This window comes from Urocitellus parryii, chromosome 12 (assembly GCF_045843805.1).
Source record: "Urocitellus parryii isolate mUroPar1 chromosome 12, mUroPar1.hap1, whole genome shotgun sequence".
Classification (NCBI taxonomy): Eukaryota; Metazoa; Chordata; class Mammalia; order Rodentia; family Sciuridae; genus Urocitellus; species Urocitellus parryii.
In genome coordinates, this window is record NC_135542.1 from 53,700,160 (window position 1) to 53,718,505 (window position 18,346).

Consider the following 18,346-nt stretch of genomic DNA (forward strand, 5'->3'; position numbering starts at 1 on the left):
CTTGTCTACACTAGTTGAATTTGTCCTACTATGACAGAAGAATAAGAAGTTCTAAGGAACCTCTGGGATCACTTTGCTCTTCTCTGCTCTCTTTCTCACACACCCACACAAATCTCTTCATGCCCCTTGATGGCTGTGTTCTTAGTGAGAGGAGGAGTGTAGAGAACAACTACTTCCTCATGAGGATCATCTCTCCTTGGATCTGGAACCTCTGGACCTGGGTCCTGGGTAATAGGTAGACCAGGACAACCTGGCCAAGTGCCTTCCCTGGGGAAACAGAGGCAGATTTGTCTTCTATTCTCCCTCCTTTAAGAGGGTGTCTGCAAGCAGCAATTTTTTGGATCATTAGAGAAAGCTTAAAGAGGTCAACTCCATTGGTTTTATCAGGGTAGAGAAGCAGACCAGGAACAGGTCTCTAAGGCCCTGTAATAGACTCTCTGCAAATGCTACACAAGCTCTAGGGGGTGGAATTTGTAGGTGAGAGGGAGCTGCAAAGTAAGGGAGAGACATCTGTATAAAAGAATCTGGATGTGGTGGGGTACACCTGTAATCCCAGCAGCTCGGGAGGCTGAGGCAGGAGGATCTCAAGTTCAAAGCCAGCTTCATCAACTTAGTGAGAATCCTAAGAAACTCAGTGAGATCCTGTTTCTAAAGAAAATACAAAAAAGGGCTGGTGATGTGGCTCAGTGGTTGAATGCCCCTGGGTTCAATCCCTGGAACCAAAAACAAAAAAAAATGTACATCTGACGAAATTCATAATTTGAATGTGAAAGGAATTTTTGCAGGGCAGGAAATCTTTGCAGCATTTGTGCTGGGCCTAATATCTAGATATTTACGGTCTCTTAGTTTCTTCTCCTGATGTTGCTCAAATGAGATAAGCCAGTTTTAGAAACTGGATACCTTTTCTCTATCACATTCCTGTTAACTTGTTCCATTTCAACAGATGGCTTCTTTTGGAAGGTACATAGACCCTCAATATCTATGCAGCTTGATGAATTCCAGAGACATTCACAAATCCCTAAGTTCACGAGTGCAGAAACAGACATCCAAACTCCTGGCTAGCTCCCAAACCACAGTTTCTCTACAGTGCCTCATATTATAGGGCAACCACAATTTCAACTTGAACTAAAGTGTAATCTATCATTTTGTGGTGATTTTTCTTCTCCCCACACACAACTCCGTTCTGATTAAAATAAAAGAACAACAATAAAATTCATTTGTGAAAGATCTTGTGAGACCTGCAATGAATGAGAAGCTACAACAGTGTAAGGAGCAAGGTGGTCACTGGGGCTCCTGAACTAAGGGTGTCTCTAAGCCACCCCACCTCCAAGAAGCACCAGGTTCAAATCCAGGCTTCCACAGGCAACAGAGGGCTTCTCTGTGTCCTGGGCCTTTAGGATTGTTTAGAAATAGTCAAAATTGGGAATTTAGGTCTGAGAGTACCCTGGATTTTCTTCCAGTCTGTCCTTCATTCTTTGGCCCCTCAGACCCCAGGTTTCATGGCACAGGCTAAAGTGCCCTTCAGTCAACCTCTGGGCAGAGGCAGGAATTACAGAACAGCAATGATTAAAGGACTCTTCCTGAAGTTGGTGGAACTCAAGTTTAGCTACCCTTGATATCGGGGAATAAAGGATGCTTATAATTATGACTGGGTCTTCTGAGAAATCAAGGAAAACCATCCTCATATATCTATTGATGATCCACGTCATCCCACTTAGAAAACAGAGTTGAGGCAAAGTTTAATAAAGTTACATATAAAACATGATATTGAAAATAGGAACAGAAGATCAAAAACTCTCAGAGGAAAGGGGAAAAGCTTATCAAAAACCTATATCTGTGTAATTACACAGATATAATTACTGTGATGGTGCACTGCATTTAGTTCAGAGTTTCCTGGCAACAAAGGAAAAAAGGAGAAGAAAAAAAAAGCCCCAACAAATTACCTTCTCTCGGTAATAGATCCTGAAATAAATTCACAATGTGGGACTTGTATAAAAGGATTTAAATGGCAAGAGTGGACCCTATCCTAACGGCTTTTACAAAATAAGCTAAAGATTTCACATATAACCATTTCCCATGTGGTCCCTCAATAATAGCTTCAGTAAAATCATTATAATATTTAGTTGCAAATTTAACCTCAGAGAAAAGAAAAAGCAAACTAAGCATTAAGTTATGGGGAAGGTGCAGAGTATGTAGAGATAAAGGTGAAGCAAAAATGGAGGAATCTTGATAACAGTTGAAGTTGCATTGAGGGTTCTTGGGGGCTCACTACACCATTCTATTGCCTGGCATCCATTTAAAATGTTCTATGATCAAATATAAATAATTGTAAACATTTGGCAGCCAGGGAAGTTAAGCTACTATGTTACCTAGCAAACACCAGATTCTATTTGATGCAGCTTTATATTAAGTAGTTATCATTTTATTCTGGATCTTTGAAAATTGATCGCCGGGTCTATGGTGCACTGCGTAATATTTAGAATCAGCTCCTAAGCACCATAGCCTTCGATGTGTAAGTGTGCACCTTCCCAGCTAAGCACAGTTGCAGGTCATTGACACACATGACAACAGGCTCTCAATGAGTGGAGCAAGCTGTGTTCAAATACCTTCGCTGCAATTCTTCAGGGCGAAGAAGTCCACTGCAGACAGACTTCGGTTTCCACTTGAGATGTATTCCAGGGCCACTCGGAATGGGTTCTCTGGGCGCCCAATTCTTCCCTGCAGCACGGTCCAGCTGGTTCCATTGGAAAGCAAAGGAAGAAAGCACAGAAAAACAGTGATGAGAAGCAGCCTCACCTGCAGAGAGGGTCATGCAGTGACTTCAGGGTTTACATTCTTTACAGGCACCAAGAGCTGGATGCCCACATAGTTCTGGGGATGATGACCCTGACAGCAGCGTGTAAACATTTGCTTCCTCCTTGTCCGGCTAACTCAGAGACACAATTTTCAAACCCACTTTAGCCATGGCATTTCTTTTGTCATATTATTTTTAAGGCAATTTCAGATATTTGGAATATTTCAGTAGCTAGGGGAAAGGAGCTGGCAGCAGAGTTGAGGCAAAGTCTTCAAAATCAGTCTATGGATCATTCTTTCTGGAAATAAACTTAGGTTTTGGCACTTTATCTGATACCAGAGTCTCAGAACCTTCAGGTCTGCTATGTTGTTACTTATGGGAAGCCAGCAAGAGCTATTTATTTACTGTGGGGAAATTAAAGTGCACCCAAGCATGTATTTTGGAGTAAAAGGTACCTAAGATTGACATGGACTTTGCAAAAAAGTGCAATCAGAAGAAGATAGAAGCAGGTCAAATGGTGAGCTCTGCATCCATCTATAATCAAGGACACTGACACTGTCAGAGAACAGAGAATAAGCTAAACGAACACTTTTACACCTTGCTCATGCTATTAACCTCTTGGAATGGCTCCTGTCACTGATTGGAACATCAAATTTACTTTTCAATATTGATATATACATATATATGCACAAACATATGTATATATATATGTATATATGCATGTGTGTATGTGTATATATATATGTATGTATATGTGTGTGTGTGTGTGTGTATATATATATATATATACACACAATTTTGAGTGAGAATGGAAATTATCTGGGCTATTTTCTTTCCTCAAGAAAACAACTTTACAAATGTATAACTGACATTTAATAAATTGCATGTACTAAAAGTATAATTTGATGAGTTAAAGTGTATAAGTCAATGGGTTTGACTTAGGTGTACACCCTTGAAATCATCACAACATTCCATATTTTCTTACCCTTAGCTTTTCATTTAAAAAACTTTTAAATCCCTCTCCCCAAATATAAAGTGATGCTTATTATAAAAATAAATAAAAACTCAACAATTGAGAAAAGTTGTAAAATAGAAAAGTCACCCAGAACCTCATTGTCTAGCAGTAGCCAAAGTCACTACCTCAGTGGGCAACCTGCCAGCTCTCATTTTATATAAATGAGACCATACTGCATATGCTCTCTGTGATTACACTTGCCTGCTCAATAGTATGTCATGAGGCAGCAAATCGAGGTTCTATTTTCTTCTCATTGGCTGCATTTTAACAACTTGTGCATTGCTTCTGGTTTCCATCATGATCGTGCTAAAGGTAACCATGTGTATTTATCTAAGCTCTGCCTTGGGACAAAGTCCTAGAATCTGAGTCAAAGTGTATGCCTATTTATAACTGAAGCTTCCTGCCACTCCACCCATGGTGAATCCAGGGGCCCATTTCCACATCTGCTTTCTAACACTGGGTCCCATGGGATCCTTGCTGATTTGGCTAGCTGTTGCGGATACAGGTGTTGCCTGGGGCAATCAATGACTTATCAAAGGGGTGCTCCCTGTTTCTGGCCCCTGAATGTTGCTGGGCATGTAGAAGGTATCTTGAATGAAGGAGGTATTTCTGCTCCTCCTCTGCTCTTCTGTAGTTAATTCAGATCACTGGAGTCAATTCCTCAGCCATTTAATAAAAGTGTATTAAGTTTCCCCACAATAGATACTGTAGAAGGGGTTATTGCTGCTGTAAAGTTTGTTCTCGGTTACTGTACCCAGCAGGATTTCTATCAAAAATAAAACCAGTGCAATTGAATAAGGAAAAGGAGGCCTTTTGGTTTAAATGTGGGACTGTCAAGGAAAGAAATATTTGAAAAGAAAATGTAAAGGAAGGGTTCTTAAGGAAAAACAAACAAAAGCAGAATTTTTCTTGTTCTTCTGAAACATAAAGGACCCTATTTTCAAGGAAGGATGGTAGGGAAAGGCATGAGCATTCATATTCTGCCCAAATCATAGCTCGCTGTTCTGAGGAATGATGGATTTTAATTCCAGGTACACAGTGGCCCTTGACAATGATTTCCATTTCTATATTGGCACTAGCCCTCTGGATAAATGTGTCAGGAGTTTTAGGAATTAGTTTCTGAGTTACCGATGCAATAACTTTTGTCTGAAATTCTCTGGCCTCCCATAGTTTACTGCTGCAACTTTAATAACTTTCAGAGCAGTTGCCAAACATGTATTTTATATCCAGGGAAGCTGGGACTGGAAGAGGGCATACTAACACCTAGGGTCAGATTTGTTTAAGAGACAGCCAAAACCCAGTGAAAAACAAATCCAAGCTCTTTTCTCTGCCTGCCTCCATTTTCTTTGCTTATATCCCAGTGGTCTGGAAACTGGTTCATTAGGGTCTGGCTGCCCTTGCTTTGGCTGGTGGCAACTCCGCTTATGCTTGCATGGGGGGAGGTTGGGGAGGTTATGTTCTGACCTGAAGCCTCCCAGAAACAGTGCAACTGTATCCATGTGCTGGGGATTTGTGACCCTCTTAGCACTGGTGTTTCTATCCATCAATCTGACAGTGTGGGGTGTCCACCCAGGCCTTAGGAAGCCAGAAGGACTGTATGGAAAGCCTGTCACAATCCATTATCTTTTGCATGTCTCTCTGGAGCTCTCCAGTTCCAGTTCTGCCTGCTCTGCCCCTCATTTGCCTGATGGTTCTGAATAAGGCACTTTTCTCCAAATGCCTAAAATTTTGGATGTTTTCGGATCAATGGTATTCTCAAGCAGAGAAAGCATGTTCAACTTGAATTTTCTAAGAAAAAAACTGACCACCCACTTTTGCCGAGTGATTACATCACAATGAATAAATTAAAGTCCAATAAAAAGGCAGAAAGGAGTTGGTTTATGAATATCAAGGTCTATTTCTGACTGAGAGCCTAGAAGTAGTATATAGAAAGGCCACTAAAGTGGGAACTGAGTCCTGGATTCTGCTTCTGGATTTGCTTGCCTTTGGACAAATCCCTGCACCTCCTTGAATTTTAGTTTCTTCAATAGTAAAATGTGGACATTGGATTAAGTGTTCTCCAAGGGCCCTTATCGATCTCATGTCCATATTTCTCAATCAGATTACAGGAGTCCGAGTGATAAAATATGTGATGAAAGTCCTAGAAGCTGCAATTAACACATAATATCTCACAGAGGTGGGAGAAGAGCAATGAGTCATGAAATCACAGATCTATTCATGCAAAGATGCTCAGTCCCAATCTTCTTGGGGGAAGTAGAGATTTGGCCACACATTGGGTTACCTACAGACCTAAGGTTAAAATAAAGCACAGCACTGCTCCTGGATTGCAAGAACAAGAGAAAAATGTAACTTATGGGCCAATCTGGCCCCTGTACTCAATTGCATTTTATACCCTAGAAATAGAGAGGAAGGTGTCTATTTAATGTTACTGGAGGGATCACCAGTCTGGTTTTGAGGGTAGACACTCCAGCCAGATGGTGGCACATACTGTCAGACAATCCACCGAAAACTCCCAAGAAGCTGTCATGAAATAAAAGAATCTCTAAGGCTCCCATTGTTTGCTCCCAGGTTAGTTTCCATATGTTTAAGGGAAACTGGCACGTCTGCCACAAGGAGAGCTGCTGATGTGACTGAAGGTTTGGCAGCTGTGACTTGGGAGGGTGAAGCAAGTTATTTTAAGCCCAGATATAAAGGGACATTCTGTGATGGCACGTGAGGGCATGGGTGGCCATTGACAAGACTGAAAATGTGTTTTACTTTCCTGCTGGGCAATATCCCAGAGGGCATAATAATGACATCAAGCTACCCACCTAAAAGGCCCTGGCCCACTGCAAGTCACTCACTGGAGGGCCTTCTGAGATGCTTTGGCTGTTGTAGTGCAGTGAGGCAGGGCCTGGACTCCATTCTCAGCTAGTTAAGCTACTGGGGAAGTGATTTAACTTCTGAGTTTCAGTTTCCTTGCCTTAAAGATGGAGGTGAAAACACCGAGCTTTTTGAATGGGGATGGGGATCAGTGAGAAGGATGCCTACAAAGTAATTAGAGTAGATCTAAGCACACAGTAGGGCCTCAATAAGGGGGCTTATAGAAGACTGCCACCTTCTTCATGGAACCACTCTGGTCCATGAAAAAATGCAAGTATCTGTAGCTCAACTCTTTTATGTGATACAAGAAGGGAAAAGAGTGTAGGGAAAAGAGAGTGGGAAAGCCATTTGCAATTTCTGAATAGCAGTTGCCACTTTTGTTTAAACAACAACAATAAAAACTTACATGGATCTTCATAGGATAAAAAGAACCCTGAGAACTTAGGTGGGAACACTCCTACAAGAAGACATGTTAGTATTTGACTATGAGAGCAGATTGACATTCTTCTCTGAATCCTCCAAGGGCCTCTATTTCACTTAGGATCAAATCATTTTCTTTGCCTTTGCAACCTCCTGTGTCTTCTCAGCATGTGGGAAGATGCTTTGTACACTATTTGTCAGTTAGAATTTGAGTCAGACTCCATTTCTCATGTTGCACACTAGATAGAGTATTAGGTTCTCTGGGGACACTTGGGTTTAGGGTTTAGGTTTGTACTCAAGGAAGTTACAAACTGGTGAGAAAAAAAAAATAAAACTATGTACTGAAATTTACACAAATGGCAGTATATCAGGGCTGAGTGAGCACTAAGGGCTCACTGAGGCAGGCACTAAGGGCTACTGAGGCACAGAGGGCAAAGCGATGTCTCGGACTGGTTGACCAGGACAGGTGATCTTGAGGGTAGGTTGTAAAAGGTGGAAGACAGGGATTTAGAAAAGAGCAATGCAGAAAGGGACAGGCATGAGTACATGAGCAGAAGTGACATATTCAGAGAACAGGAGTTCGTGTCTGGTGAGAGTGAATATTTTTCATTGGTCTCTGCATGACCTCTGTGTCTTACTTCCCTGCCTTCTTAATGCCTGGGGGATGGATTGCACATCATCAAGTCTCCAGCATCTTAAACATTGTCAATGCTCAAAAAGTATCTGTTGAATGAAAAGACAAGTGCATGAACAGGTTTCTATTACTTCAGGCAAGATTCTGACATGCTTGGCCAAAACTCATGTGGTAGTGGAATTGAGTTTATCTGAAAGTTCGTGCCAACCATTCAAGTAAGAATGTCCTCAATTCAAGTAAGGGTGATGCCTTCCCCATGAGGGGACTTAAGAACGGGGAATTGTGGGTTTGTGGGAAGGAGGTGGTCCATGTGACTTCATAGTTCATCACATGGCTGATGCCCTCCCCCACCATTTCCCCAAGACCTAATCAGAGGGAACCAGAAAATAATAGTAATCGAGACCTGGAGGACCTGAATTCTCAACTAGAAGAGTTCCCATCTCATGCATAGATGTTCTCTACCAATTCAGGTCAGGCTTGGACCAAGTCCTTAAGAACATGGTCTACAGCAGCAACAGCAATGATAACAGCATCATCATTATTCTCTGTGTAGAGATGAGTTTCCAACGCAGGTTAGTATGACTCCATAATCTTTCTGCAGACCACCTGACTCTGCCCTTCTAAATTCCTTAAGGTTAGAATCTGTCTTCCTGAGGCTTTGCTGCAATTTCTGGCACAGGTGAACTTGGCTGGGGCCCTGAAGCTAGAAGACATGGCCATCCTTGTGTTCTGTACTCGTCATGACAGCCACGTCAGTTAGGTGGTGATGAACCCTCCAGCTGGGGCAGCCAACATCGTGAGTTAGGTGGAGGATGACAGAAGCCACATAAATAAGACAACCAGCCAAGTCCCTGTCACAAAGAGCTCCACACACGTGACGACAATGATTATTATGAAGCATGACCCTGTCATGGCTCAGGCTGCACTGTTGACATTCCTCTACATGCGTCTTTACTAAGACTCTCTCTTGACAGGGTCTGGATAAGTGTGAAGGTGTGAAGATTTGTTAGAAATAAGGAACTGAGCCTGTGGGAGCTCATCCAGATTAATACAGGGAGCAAAAAAAAAAAAAAAAAAAAAGCCAGTTGCACCTCTTCCCCTTATCTTATCCTACAGGAAAAACACACATAACTTTCAAGTTTTCCTTAAAATATACTTTGTAGTAATTCTGCAGCAAATATAAACCATTCAGCACAATTTTTATCGTGTTCATTAAATCAGCCTGCATTTAAAGCATTTTAATGGGAAATAGCAGGGGGGAAAAAGCCAGATCAATGCAAATTTTGGTGTGAGGCCCTTTGTTGCTTGTTAATTTTCTGTAATAACAATGTGTGACACACGGCGAGGGGCCTTTTATCCTAGTACCCTTGGCTTTGCTATCTGCTTGCCTGATACGGTATCCTAGAACCTCTAGAGAGGATCAGATCTGGTTGGGAACAAGACTTCAGGTTGAGTCAGGGTCTGGTTCCCATTGGCCCAGGATGAAGAGCTGCTCCCAGGCTGAGGGTGGGCCCCAGGTTCTTCAGAAGGGGGCTAGAGGTACAGAGGCCAAGGTAGGATGGGACCCTGGAGCCACAGGGTGACTGGTTGAGCCTTAACATTGGCAACTGAAAAGCAGTATAATTCTTCAGAGATGTCTGGGTAATAGATCCTGGAAGGTGGCCTGGGTTTCCTGGAATAGAGACTGAGAAGATGTCCTAAACAGTTTCCTTAATTCCTCTCTCATGCTTTGGAACAAAGGAAAAATTAGAGTTTTGGGCTTTTTTTTCCTTGGTCTCTCTTTAGCTCTTTTGTTCCTCCATTTCTCCCTCCCTCCCTTCCTTCTTTTTCTCCCTCCCTTTTTCCTTCCTTCCATTAAGAGAAATATAATGATTAAGAACAGAAGTTCAGGAGTCAGCCAGCCTGCTTCATAATTTCAATTCTGCCTTTTATTGGCTGTGGGACCTCAGGCCAGCTACTGAACCCAACCCTCTCTGTGCCCAAACTTCATAGCTACAGTTATAGGGAAAAATTATAGTCAAAGTGTTCTTAACTGGTCTCCATGTGACCCATCGCCTTGTTGAATTAGCACAAACTGTATGTTTTACATTCAGTGAGACCTCCATTCCCCGTGAACATTCAAGGTGACTGAGTGTTTTTCTTTAGTACCCCTGCACTCTAGAGGAGACTCCCAACACTCACGTTATGTGTCCATTGAGAATCAGTTGTGCTTATTCACTACTCTGTTTATGGCAATTGTACTCATTAAATTGATGCAATAGGCAGGGGAAAATTTTACACACTTTGAAAAGGCAGCTACAAATAATTGCTGTTGAATTAGGTGTGAATGGGGCAACAAAAAGATCAGGGAAAAAAAATTCTAAAAATTCCAGAAAACCTGGCAGTCATCAAGAATACAAATAATACTATAAGCTGGAGAGGATGTAAAGAAAAAGAAACACTTTTACACTGTTGGTGGGACTGTCAATTAGTACAACCACTCTGGAAATCAGAATGAAGATTTCTCAAAAGGTGGGAACCACCGTGTGATCCAGCCATACCTCTCCTTAGTATTTATCCTGAAGAGTTAAAGGATCTTATTACAGGGATACATGCATAAACCCATGTTTGTAACAGCACATCCATAGGAGTCAGACTATGGAACCAGCCTAGGTATCCATCAATGCATGAATGGAGAAAGAAAATGTGGTAGATACACACAATGGAGTTTTATTCAGCCTTAAAGAAAAATGAAATTATGTCATCTGCAGGAAAATGGATGGAACTAGAGATCATTATGTTTAAGTGAAATAAGCCAAACTCAGAAGGTCAAAGGCCAAGGGTCAGCTGTTTTTTCTCCTATGCAGAAGCCAGAGAGGAAAAAGGAAAAGAAAGGTGGGGGAGGGTGGATATCATGAAAATCAAAGGGAGATCAGTAGAGGAAATGGACAGAGAGGAGGGAAGCAAGGAGGGAGGGGGAGTGATATTGGTCAAATTAGGTTGTTATATTGTGTATTGTGTGCATGTACGAATCTGTAAATCCCATCATTATGTACAGCTGTAATGCACCAATAAAAATATGTTAAAAAAGAGAAAAGATTATGTCCTGTTTTTAGTAAAAGTAAATTATGTGCTGAAAAAAAAAATCCAGAAAACCTCTAGAACACTTTAAAAGTATTTTACCTTTATTTTTATTTTAAAGAAACTGCCACTGAACATCAAGGATGAGAAGTCAGGAATGTGATTTATGTTAATGACAACCCTGACCTCTAATGAATAGATGACGGCCCTGGGAGCAAAGGTCTTGTCCTTGCATCAAAATTGGGGGGTTAGCATACATTTCAAAGTTGCAGGTTAAAATAAAATGTTTCAGGATGTAAGTTGATTCTCAAGCACCTACTGATCCCAATCTTATTGTCTAAAGAGGGATTCTTCTTTGCTCTGGATGTATAAAGTGATCCATAGAGAATTAACTAGCATTTTTTCTTCTTTTAAAGGGAAGAAACACTGATTATTCAGGCAAAAAAACAAAACCAAACAAACAAACAAACAAACAAGTAACAGAAAGCTTCAGATCAAGAGTAGCGACCCTGAGAATCCTGAAATTCCTCTCTCTGGATTTTGGATCAAGTCCCATGCTGGCATCTGCTCAATATCTGTCCCAAGGAAGCTGCAGGGTGGACTGGCTGGATTCTGGGCAGAGAATGTGAAAGTTTGTTTGGTGCTGGTGTTTCAGAAACCACGAAGAATTACAGAAAAGCGAGGGGACCCCAGCAGATTTCCTACTCCACAAACTTGTCAGACAATCTTTCTGGCAGGGTAGTTGGTGGCTTTTCTGATTAGAGTCCCAGAGGATCCGTTTTTGCCTTTCTAATTCCTTCTATATGGAGGTGTGGGCATATTACCCACCAGTGGCCAGTGGGAACCTGGAATTTGGTTTTCTAACTCTTTTTTCCTTCCAGTAACTATTCAGCACCATCTGTTCTTTTCTAATATAATCTTTTTTTTTTTTAAAGTCAAATCAGTGGTTCAGTTTCTTTTAGCTTAGTTTAAACATGTCACTCCCATGAAGAAGGATAAAGACAACCTTGGAAGTTGGTACGCAGCCGTTTCTGTCGGATCTCCCCTTCCATCCTGTCTCCCTTCTGCTGGAGCCCTGTGTTCTGAGTGGGGCTGGGGTTGGGCATCCAGCCCAGATGCTCACCTTAGAGCTCCATTTCCAGGATTTCCCAGCCTTGGAGCAGTTCTCCCTGCCCTTGCTCAAAGGATTCCCAGCAGCTCATCCTGGTCCCCAGAGAGACAGCCTAAATGCCATTTAATGCACTAATGTATCGATTGTTTGGAATAAGAACACAGGATTCAGAGCCAAGCAAAATGTAGATGCCCAAGTTTAGAGCCTCCGATTCAGTCATAAATCTCTGGCCAAGTCAAGTCACTGGGCTGAAGCTGTATCACAGGGTGGCCCTGGTCATAAACAATGGTCCCATATGCAAATTCTGGGGCTGGGAGAAGTTGTCAGCCATAAAAGCTTGGAGGGAACTGGTGAGGTGGGATAAGAAGAACCCACAGACTTGTGCCCACCCAAGGTGATCACCCATTGCACCTTCTCTGCCTCTTTTCTGGGGTGGCCATCCGGGAAGGGGGACGTAACTTCCAGAGGCTTTGATGGATGGAGTTCTGAGCCCCTTGATGTAGAGGAGCTCCCAAGCTCTGCTCCATAGCACCGATACCATATTGCAGCCAGTATGGTGGATGATAATATCATGGCAGGGATGACAGATGTTAAGATGAGCGTGAGTCTCAGTAATGGTCATGTTTTATCCTCTCACATGGCAAAGAAGGACTGAGCCCCATGGACACATCAATTTCCACTCTGCAACCACAGGAGGGTTCCATTTTACAACCTGTGTCTGGAATAATCTCTTTAAAGCCCAATGTGACCAGCGCTCTCCAGCCTCCTCAGGCCCTGCCTCTGGCTTCCTGCACATCCCAGGGCTCTTTCATGCCTCTGTAAATTTTGCTTCTGGTGTTTTCTGCACCCAAAGTCCATTTTCCACTTTTTATTTACTCAGCTTCTTTGTGGCTCCAGGCTCAACTTGGTGTCACAACTCCCAGGTTGGATCAGGTAATTTAAACAAGGTAATTTAGAACAAGGGTGAAAGGTACTTAATCCCGCCTGAGGTTTTAGAAAAGCTCTTTGAGGGAGGCAGCATTTGCTATTATTGGCTGGACTCCGTTGGTCCTAGTAGTGTGGATGGGAAAGGAGGTGTCATTTGTTGAACTATGTCCCCCTATCTCCCCCACAAAAAAAAAGAGAGAGGGAGATGCTGAAGTCTTAACCGTTATTCCTTCAGAGTGTAATCTTATTTGGAAATAGAGCTCTATAAGGGTAATTGAGTTACAATGAGGTCATTAAGGTGGGTCCAGTGCAGTGACTGTTCTCATAGAAAGGGGGAATCTAGATACAGAGGCAGGTGTGCACGTAGGGAGTGGACCATGTGCAGATGAAGGCAGAGTTTGGGGGCATAGATCTCTAAGCCGGGGATGTCAGAGACTGCCAGAAAACTACCAGAAGCGAGGACACAGGCCTGGAACACATTCTCCTCCCAGACCCCAGGAGGAACCAGCCCAGCAGACACCTTGATTTTGAACTTCTAGTCTCTAGAACTGTGAGAGAATGAGGTTCTGTTGCTTGGTCCACCAGTTTATGGTCATCATTGTGGTAGCCGTCCAGGTGGGGAGTACAAAATCATCCCCACTAACTGCAGAAACAAACTGTAAGACATTTTTTTACAGTCTGGGGGTGAATGGCGTCATCTTGTGTGATGATGGGCCCACGGACAGGCAGGCTGTTGAAAACCACTCATTTCTCACAAAGCAGCCCCATTTCCCCGGGGCCCAGAAACTGCATGGGACATTTTCCTCTGCATTTACCTCTGCTTCCCTGATGAATAATATCTCCATTACCTTCTGGAAGGCACTTCTGTAGAAGGACAGGAGGAAGTGCTTGCTAAGAGCCAGGAACTATGGGCCCCTTAGATTCATCCAGGGTAGTGTTCCACACCTCTGCGTCAGGCTTGAAGAAACTAGTGGAGTTTGGACTTCAGGCTTCTAATGTGTCAGCCAAGTTGGAGCCTTCCAGAACACGGCCAATAGAACCCCTTGAGAGGCCTTGAGACTGGAACTACAACTGCCAAGTTTCATGTGACTTTAGAGGGCCAGCTCAAAATCACAAAACTTTTAAGGGATTCTGAGCCTGCACCAAAAATAGAGGCACAGGAAGGAGCCAGGAGATCTGCACTGGGGCTGGGCTGTGCGGGAATCCCCAGGCTCAGGCCAGTCTTCTCTTCTTATGAATCCCTTCTGACTTTGAATATTTACAGTAAGAAAACCCTCAACACTCAGAATCCTTTGACAGTGTCCTTGGCCCTATAAACTGGAAGCTGTGATTTTCAGAAAATGGCAGGCTTCTGGGTTTTGGCTGGTTCAGTCCCTCAGTGATACATTTAGTTGATAAAGGTTTGGGGAATGGTCCCCTACAAAAGAGGAATAGGCCATCTTCTTTAACCTGCCTCCCAAGACATGTCTGCAAATTGTCTTAAGGAAGGGCTGCCTGGATACCTACTGTTTATAAATGTCACCATGGCCACTGGTGAACCTTTTTAACTTAGTTAAAAAGAAACCAGGAGAAACCTCCAAAAATAAAAACTGGCTCCTGAGATGAGGTTGTGAAACCCTCCTCTTTTGCCCAGGTCTTTTGATGACAGGGTATGGAAGCTGGTGTCTAGCTGTTTGGCACATTTCACATGGAGCTGAGTGGGAGAACAGAAGCCCCATTCTCCTTCCCGGCCTCCAATCTCTTTAAAGGGTCTAGGACTCAAGAATGAACTGTGACACAAAGCTGGAAGAGGGAGAATGACACATGGGTACCTGCCTCCTGTGAGCTCCAGAGTGGTTTCAAAGTTCTGCAAATGGCTTGGAGCAGTTTCAGAACTCCATTCAAAATGGCTCTGAGGACTGGGGGTGCAGCTCAGTGGCAGGGTGCTTGCCTAGGGTGCACAAGGCCCTGGTCCTTCCCTAGCAGTGCTGGGGAAAAGTGTTTTTCAAATCAGCTCTGAGCCTTTGCTCCAGAAGGCTACTGGCCTCTGAATATGGCAGCTAGTGAATATGATCTCAGGTTCTTCATGGTTGCAGAGTGAGGACTGTGTGGCAGGTGCTGCTATGGGTGGATCTGAAAGCTGTAGAAGGGGTCTGTGTTCTGCAAGGGGTCTGTCTCTGGCTTTGGAAACATGCTGGTTAGTATTATCCAAACAGTGATGGTAATAATTATTGCATGATATTAGATCCTAATTACCATAATGCCCATCAATCCTTGGACACTGTTTTAGACATTGCAAAGGAATTCTTCACAGTTATCTCACTTGATCCTATTATGAGAATTAATCCTACCTCTAAGATGTAAAAATCATTGCCTCCATTGTACAGATGAGAAAACTGAGTTTCCAGGAAGTGAATTTCTTGTTCTAAGAAGGCTGAGTAAGGAAAAGAGCTGAGACTCCAACCTAAACCTGCCTAACTCCCAGTCCATAGCTTCCAGCTTTGCATGGAAACAAAATGCAACCTGAGATGCAATCCACAGGGGATGGGACGGGAAGGATTCAATCAGACATTCAGAGCCACACTCGGGGTCCCAAGCTTCAGAGCTGAGAGGGATCCCAGACACAGTTGAGATAGAGCAGTTTCTTGAGGGCCCACATCCTTACTATGTGAATCAGGAGATTTCAAGGCAAAGAGGGATCAGAATGCTATTTCCCTGGATAAGCCATGAGACCCTCAGCTCAGCACACTCGCTCCCATCTGATGGAACACATATGTCTACATACACACTCCTCTCATCTGACTCTTATAGCCACCCTGGGTGAGAGGCATAAGGGTGCTCTTATTCCCTTTTCACACAGCCAGGCAGAGTGGAATGAAGAGTTAAAGAGCTGCTTAGAGGAATAGCTAGGACGTGCTGGGTTGCTCTCCATCCTGAGAAATGGAAATGTCCCAGAGCATGGGTCTCAGGGCCAGACTGGCTGTCTGGTGTTTGCACAAGTGGAGCCTGGTCAATGAGGTGTCTCCTGTTTCCAGAATCATTGCATGGGAAGGGGACATGAGGGTTGTGTGTGTGTGGTTGGGGGTGGGGAGGGCTGGGGCAAATAGAAGTTGGGAGTCTCCTCCTTCCCTAGCACTTGCACAAAGGTGAAAATGAACATCGATTCTTGGAGGAAGGGACAAGGCACAACTTTTTCCACATTAGAGATCAGAAAATTAGCCTGGAAAGAAGAAGGAATTGAAATGCAGATTTTTAGGCAAGAAAAGAGTTCAGACACTAGGTACCTGGGGCTGGTGTCCGGCGTGGACCTTACAGCCTCTTACTGAACTGAGCAAAGCTACTAGGGCACTTTAGACCTCCTCTGCAGCTACCTATCTCTGTGGATGGCTGTGATATATTAATTTGGGGTGGGCCAGGGGCTGGAACCCCATGTTGAGTCAAATCATATGCCACTGAATCCTTTGGGATCAACCACATCATCTATTTCAAGAGACTTTATTATTTGTTTTCCTCCATTGTAAAGTCTTTTGAGCACACTGCATACTCCTTTCAGCCTGATGTTCAATATTAGTACACTTTGTTATTTTATAATAAGTAATGAGTACAAGAAGCAATGTCAACAGTACCCCACTGTGTTATGCCACACATCCTGGGATGACCACAGCCATTTTGGAGGCACCAGCTCAGTCCATTGCTCTTTTAGAAGGTCTGCGCTCCTGAGTGCAGACAATCCTTCCTGCTTTGGGTCAGCCCATTTGGTCTGCTCCAGTTAGATGTCTAGGTAGTGCCTGCCCCTGCCAATGGAGGCAGTCCCTCATGTCACAGCACAGGGCTGCTGATGGAGGCTCTGGGGACCCCTTCTCACCAGGCTAAGAAGTCTCATTTCCTCTTGGCCACCACTACCTGAGGACAGCACTGACATCATCCATGTGTGAGCCCCTGACTCTTGGGTTTTCTACTCTTCCCTTCAGTTTCTTTGCACCTTTTCACAGCTTGAGCTCTGTCCCTCGCGCAGCTTGCTGTCACCCATCAGAAGCAGATGTTTTGGCCCACGACCACACCTTCTTTCAGTAATTAGTAACTGAACACAGAGATGTGTATTTCTGCCATACAAATTGCTGTCACCAGCTACAAAGCCCTAAGTGGCTTTCCTGAGGTGGCTTCTTTAGCTACTCCCACCCCAGCATCTTCTCAGCCCCCTTTGCCACAGCCTGATCCATCCAGGTGTTGGGGGAGCAGAACAAGAGTTTGCTCTTCTCTCCCGCTGTGACATGGCTGTCCCTCTGCTGGCCGTTGATGCTTCTCTGTTCTCCTTCTGTCCTTGGTGCTGGTGTCCCTTGCCAAAACTCCACAATCCCCTCAGAGAGCACTGCTTTTACTTTCTCCAAAGCATCACAGAGTTCTCTGGGGCTCGGTGGAAGGATCTCTCCCTCCTTGGCCCTCTCACCTGAGTCCCTAGCATTGTATTCCTCTAGGTGATTTCCTGGATCGCCAACATGCATTTGCATGTTCACAGAGTTGTACAGCTTTCAAAATAAGCTCAGATCTGTTTCTTGCTTTCTATCAGAGATTGCTAGAGTGGCGGTGGATGGAGACATGATTCCCAAACTCAGCTCCATCCAGAGAACCCTGAGTCTCCTCGGTAGGATTGCACGTCAGACAGGGCATCTTTTAGCTGCCTGGCTAGAGTCTCACCTGCAGCCCTCCAAAAGGAGGTGACACAAGTTGAGTATTCAGATTGCCCAAGTCCCATGGGCTGCTGTGTGGAAATAATTGAAGTCTTTTAACAGAGGTGTCTAAGAGAACGATTAAAAGGGAATTGCAATTATCGAGCCCAGAGGTAAAATTTCAGAACTGGCCCATAAATCCTGGTTTGACATGAAATTTAAAACTCCCCAATGGTCTTCCATGCTGTATTAAAAGGTTTTAATACTAAGAAGTAGAAATAATGAATGGTAATCAGGGTATTGTCTCTGGGAGCGGGGGCAGCGCTGAGGGTTGGGCTGCTGGGGACCTGCAGGTTAGCACCTGGGTACGTGTGTTTTACATCCCTTTCTTTACCGGGATCAGCAAAGGAAGGGAAGGAAGACTTAGCTCGGGGGCTGAAGTGACAAACTGGCTGAACCATTCCCCAGCGAACTTCAGCCCAAGCTCTGCTGAAGCCAGAGGCACAAACAGCCCATAGCATTACACAGCCACTTTGGGCCAGTCTGCGGGAGCAGAGGCTGGCAGAGGGGTGGGCAATCTGTGGGCTGTGGAAACCTCCAGAACTTTGGCCTCCCCTAGGCTTCTATGGACCTTGCAGATCCGACTCTTCATAGTCAGTGACTCCTTGGCATCTACCCTGGTGCAAGTAGACGCTAGAAGGCGGGTGCTGGATGGATAGTCTGGAAGAGTGAGCTTGATGGAGAAAGGCTTTGGGCGAGTTCCTCCACCCGTCTGCTCATGATTCCTTACTTTATCAACTCTATATGGCTTAGAAGGATGAAATGGCAGAATGAGCGGAGAAGGCTTTAAAAGCATATGCTGCAATAGGTTTCTATT

At 44.0% G+C, this 18,346-nt stretch overlaps 1 protein-coding gene across 1 annotated transcript in view; it reads right to left on the bottom strand.

Moving 5' to 3' along the window:
• Window positions 1-18,346, bottom strand: part of Alk (ALK receptor tyrosine kinase) — a 647,158-nt gene that overhangs the window by 170,574 nt on the left and 458,238 nt on the right. The window contains exon 5 of the mRNA XM_026390638.2: window positions 2,607-2,734. Coding sequence (XP_026246423.2) covers window positions 2,607-2,734 — 128 coding nt within the window. The remainder of the gene's footprint in view (window positions 1-2,606; window positions 2,735-18,346) is intronic.